The sequence below is a fragment of the Phytophthora sojae genome, assembly GCF_000149755.1.
Source record: "Phytophthora sojae unplaced genomic scaffold PHYSOscaffold_7, whole genome shotgun sequence".
In the NCBI taxonomy this organism is placed as follows: Eukaryota; Oomycota; class Peronosporomycetes; order Peronosporales; family Peronosporaceae; genus Phytophthora; species Phytophthora sojae.
The window spans coordinates 3,893,447-3,897,271 of NW_009258121.1; the positions used below are offsets into that span (position 1 = coordinate 3,893,447).

General features: G+C 55.4%; 1 protein-coding gene across 1 annotated transcript; it reads right to left on the reverse strand.

Annotated features, from left to right (window-relative positions):
* Positions 1-410: 410 nt before the first annotated feature.
* Positions 411-1,936, reverse strand: PHYSODRAFT_337132 (hypothetical protein; the record flags this gene model as incomplete). Its single annotated transcript, XM_009534753.1, has 2 exons — positions 411-1,467; positions 1,530-1,936. The coding sequence occupies 2 exons, from the start codon at positions 1,934-1,936 to the stop codon at positions 411-413; spliced, it is 1,464 nt and encodes a 487-aa protein (XP_009533048.1).
* Positions 1,937-3,825: the final 1,889 nt, after the last annotated feature.

A 3,825-nucleotide genomic window follows, 5' to 3' on the forward strand; every position in this document is an offset into this window, starting at 1 on the left:
CACAGACACCGCGAAGACGAACGCAGAGGCCGGGCCTACGGCTAGAAACGAGCTGAACGAGTTCAGCTCGGGCGCAATCAACTTCGTGCAGCGCAGACAAGCCGTCATTCGGTTTGTCCAAGACGCTATTGCAGCTTCTGTCGACTGACAGAAGCTGAACGCAGACAATGTTGGTAGGGGCAACACTAATGAATTCAAGAAGGGTTCATTAGTTTTGTTAGCAACTCAAAACCTGCCTAAACATGCAGTTTCCGACTTCGGGGCGAGCAAGCTCGCTCCGCGCTTCATCGGGCCGTTCACAGTGTTGGCACGCCACCGCAACGCCTACACGCTAGATATTCCATCGAGCATGCGCCTCCATCCGACCTTTTACGTCGGGTGGCTGAAGCCATACCAGCTGTACGAGCCACCTAGCTCGGCTGGCCCGAAGCGGATGCCCCAGCGGGAGCAAACCTCTGCTCCAGCGCGTGAACGCGCTGGGCCAAGCGTGCGACGCGACCTCCCACGTCGACAGAGATGTCCGACGCGGTCTGCGAGGCCTGAGCGACTTGAGCCCTCAGGATCGCCTCCTCCTGCTTCAGAGCGGCGAACTCACGGCTCTGAAGCTGCTCCACAGCAGCGACTCGCTCCTCGAGCGCCGGGCCAAGGTCAACCCCAGGTTGATCATACCCGGGGCGTGTTCCCACCACCACCGCCTCCGATCCGCGACGCCCGCGGCTCAACACGCTGGATTGTTGAGCGTATTGTGGACCATAGTATCCCGAAAACGAACCGGCAACCGGTTCGTTATCGTATTCGTTGGAGAGGGTTTCCGCCCCACCAAGATACATGGGAGCCGCGGGACGTCCTGCTGCAGGACGTTCCGGAAATGGTGAGGGCGTACGAAGCTCACCACGCACTGCCGACGCGAAGGTAGTGCGAGCGCTGTCGTCACCTACAGCGCCCGAGGTCCCACGATCGTCGCGTTCCTCGCGTGCCAAGAACTTGGCACGGAGATCCTTGAGACTCTCAGGTACACGAATCGTCGTGTACCCGTTTAGGTCGCGGTCGCTGAAGCGCACCGCACCCGGAAGACACAACGTGCACTGATGGCCTTCGAGCACAGCGCATGGAATACCAGCGTCCACAGAGGATCTGTGGAGCTGCGCCAACCTCCCGCGCGTCGAGAATGTCTCGAAGCGCTCACGGGCATGCTTAACCCGCTCGCGGTAAGCAGCCGGTTTCTTGTTGAAGTTCTCAACAAAAGCATTCCAACTTTGACAAAGTGCCTGCCACTCAGGCACTTTGCTGCGAGAAGAGGTCTTCTTGCTGGATAAGTACCGGAGCTCGTGGAAGAGCCCGATGCAGTAGTCGCACCTTTGATTCGTTAACGGATCAAAGTGCTGCTCCTCCGCAACAGCATCGTCGTGGATACCGCTGCATACGTACAGCGGGATTTCATTTGGAGGCACAGTGTTGCTGTGATCTCTGACGCAGACGGCATCCACGGATCGCGCGCTGCTCAGGCAGCGCGCGGGGAACTTGAAGACGCCACCTCACGCGGGGAGCTTAAAGCCCCAGCAGCAGAGAGCGGAGTGTCGCTCTCGCCGCGCGAACGCTTCGAGCTCGAAGCGTCCGAGTCGTCTCCTTCACGAGGGCGTCTCGACCCGGCTTGCGGGTCGAGACTATCGCCGTCGATAGACTCATTGCGCTTGCTAGAAGAGGCCTCGCCCTCTTCCATCTTCACGTCATCGTCTTCGTAGTCAACGGCGTCGTTGACTACAGAAGAACCTTCAAGGACAATCTCTGGTTGAGTTGTCCCCGCCGCAGCCTTGGTAGCAAGAGCGTCACGCTTTGCTTTGAGACGCTCGCGGTACACGGGGATAGAGAGAATCTCTATCCCAGCGGAGGACTTCCCCTCTGCTGCAGCGTCGGTCTTCTTCTGAGGCGAGCTCATTGCGGAATGAGCTCGAGCTTTCTTTCTCCCAACGTGAAGAATTGACGAATGGTCAATTTCCTGATTGACGTGCCGTGACTCGGCGCGTCTATCCTTGAGGGGGGGATGGTGTAACAGGGTCACACGCACAAGTGGCTACAGTCACTTGTAACTCTAACAGACACGACGTCTGTTAGAGGTTTGAACACTTCCTCGACCTTGGTGTAAGGTACACCAATGGCTACATACATTTACGACCACCACGACGGGTGGTCCATACACATTTAGGATTCCTATTGGCTGAAAGCAGCATCTTTTAGCCAATGAGTGACTTGCATGTTAGCAGAATGCTGCGAACCAGCCGTTGGCAGATTCCTAGTTTAGAATATTACATTTAGAGGAAGTCAGAAACATAAAACAAAAATAGCAGTTCTCATTTTTAACCCAAAAATATTATTTGGGTCGTTTATTTAGATCAATCTATACTCGGAGGCCCGAGTATAATTAACTCTAGCTTAAACTACGCTACGCTTCCTCACACACGTGCGCGCACGTGTAAGCTAAAGTAGTGAGCCAAAGTAGGCCCATTACAGGTACCCCGATCGAGCAACTGGAGCAGGCGTACGCCCGTTGTATGCGGTTGAATGCAGAAGAGTTGGATTACGAGCCAGAGGTCTACATCCATGAAGGCAGTGACCTGCTTTCCCAACTGCGCGACGAATTGGCCCTGATTCCCGAATTGAAGGATCTCAGTCCAGAGTGTGACATCGAGAAGGCTGACGTTGGGGAACCGGGACGAACGACCCAAATCGAGGAAGAACAACTGCGTGACATCCTGAACGCGCATCGCACAATTTTCTTAGGTGATGGAAACGCAGCGCCGGCACCTGCTCGTGGGATCGTGTGTGACCTGGACGTGGGCGATGCGAAACCTGTTGCTCAACGTCCGCGGTCGATTGCCCCGAACCTGTTTTCCAAGGTGTATGAGCTGCTCAAGAAGCTCCTGGAAACAGGCCTGATTGAGACGTCCACGTCTGCCTGGGCCTCTCCTATTGTCATCGTCCTGAAGAAGAACGGGGTTGACTTCCGGATGTGCATCGACTACGGGGTTGTTAACAGTTTCATCCAACTTTCGAATTACCCGCTGCCCCTGATTGACGACCTTTTGATCGGTTTCGAGAGTGCGATGTGGTTTATGAGTCTGGATATGGCGAGTGGATTCTGGGCTATTACGATGACCGAGCGTGCGAAACTAATTTCGGCTTTTGTGTGCCCGCTGGGATACTATCAGTGGGTACCCATGCCATTCGGCCTGAAAAACGCCCCGCTCATCTACCAAGCCATGTTGAACAACTGTCTCTGGGGATTTGTGAGATTGCCACCCGAAGAAGAGGCCAAGGTGGATCCGGACGTATTGGAGTTCCTGAAGCTAGACCCCTCCGATCAGGATGAAGCGGAGTGGATTCAGGCTGAGCAGAGGGTGCCTGCCCTGACCGATGTCATGACGGTGGTCAAGCGGAACATTCCCACGCCACCCCAGATGGGATCGGTGCTTGGTCGAAGTTCCTATATCGACGATATTGCTCATGGGGCGGTCACCTGGGATCAACTTTGCCAGGAACTGAATGCGCTGCTTTTCCGGTAACGCTACTGCAACATCTCGGTTAGCCTGCCTAAAAGCGAGTTCGGGAAGTTGTCTATTCCGTACCTCTCTCACGAGATCAGTGCAGAAGGGGTCCGGGCTACTCCGAAGATTGCGAAGGGTGTCCAAAACCTCCCATTCCCGTCGACCCTGAAAGGGGTCCAATCGTTCCTGGTCAGCCTGAATCACTACCACAAGTTCATAGAGGATTTCCCGGTGGTGGCGGCTGCCCTGTACGAGTTGACGGATGACCAGATCCGGGCTGGAC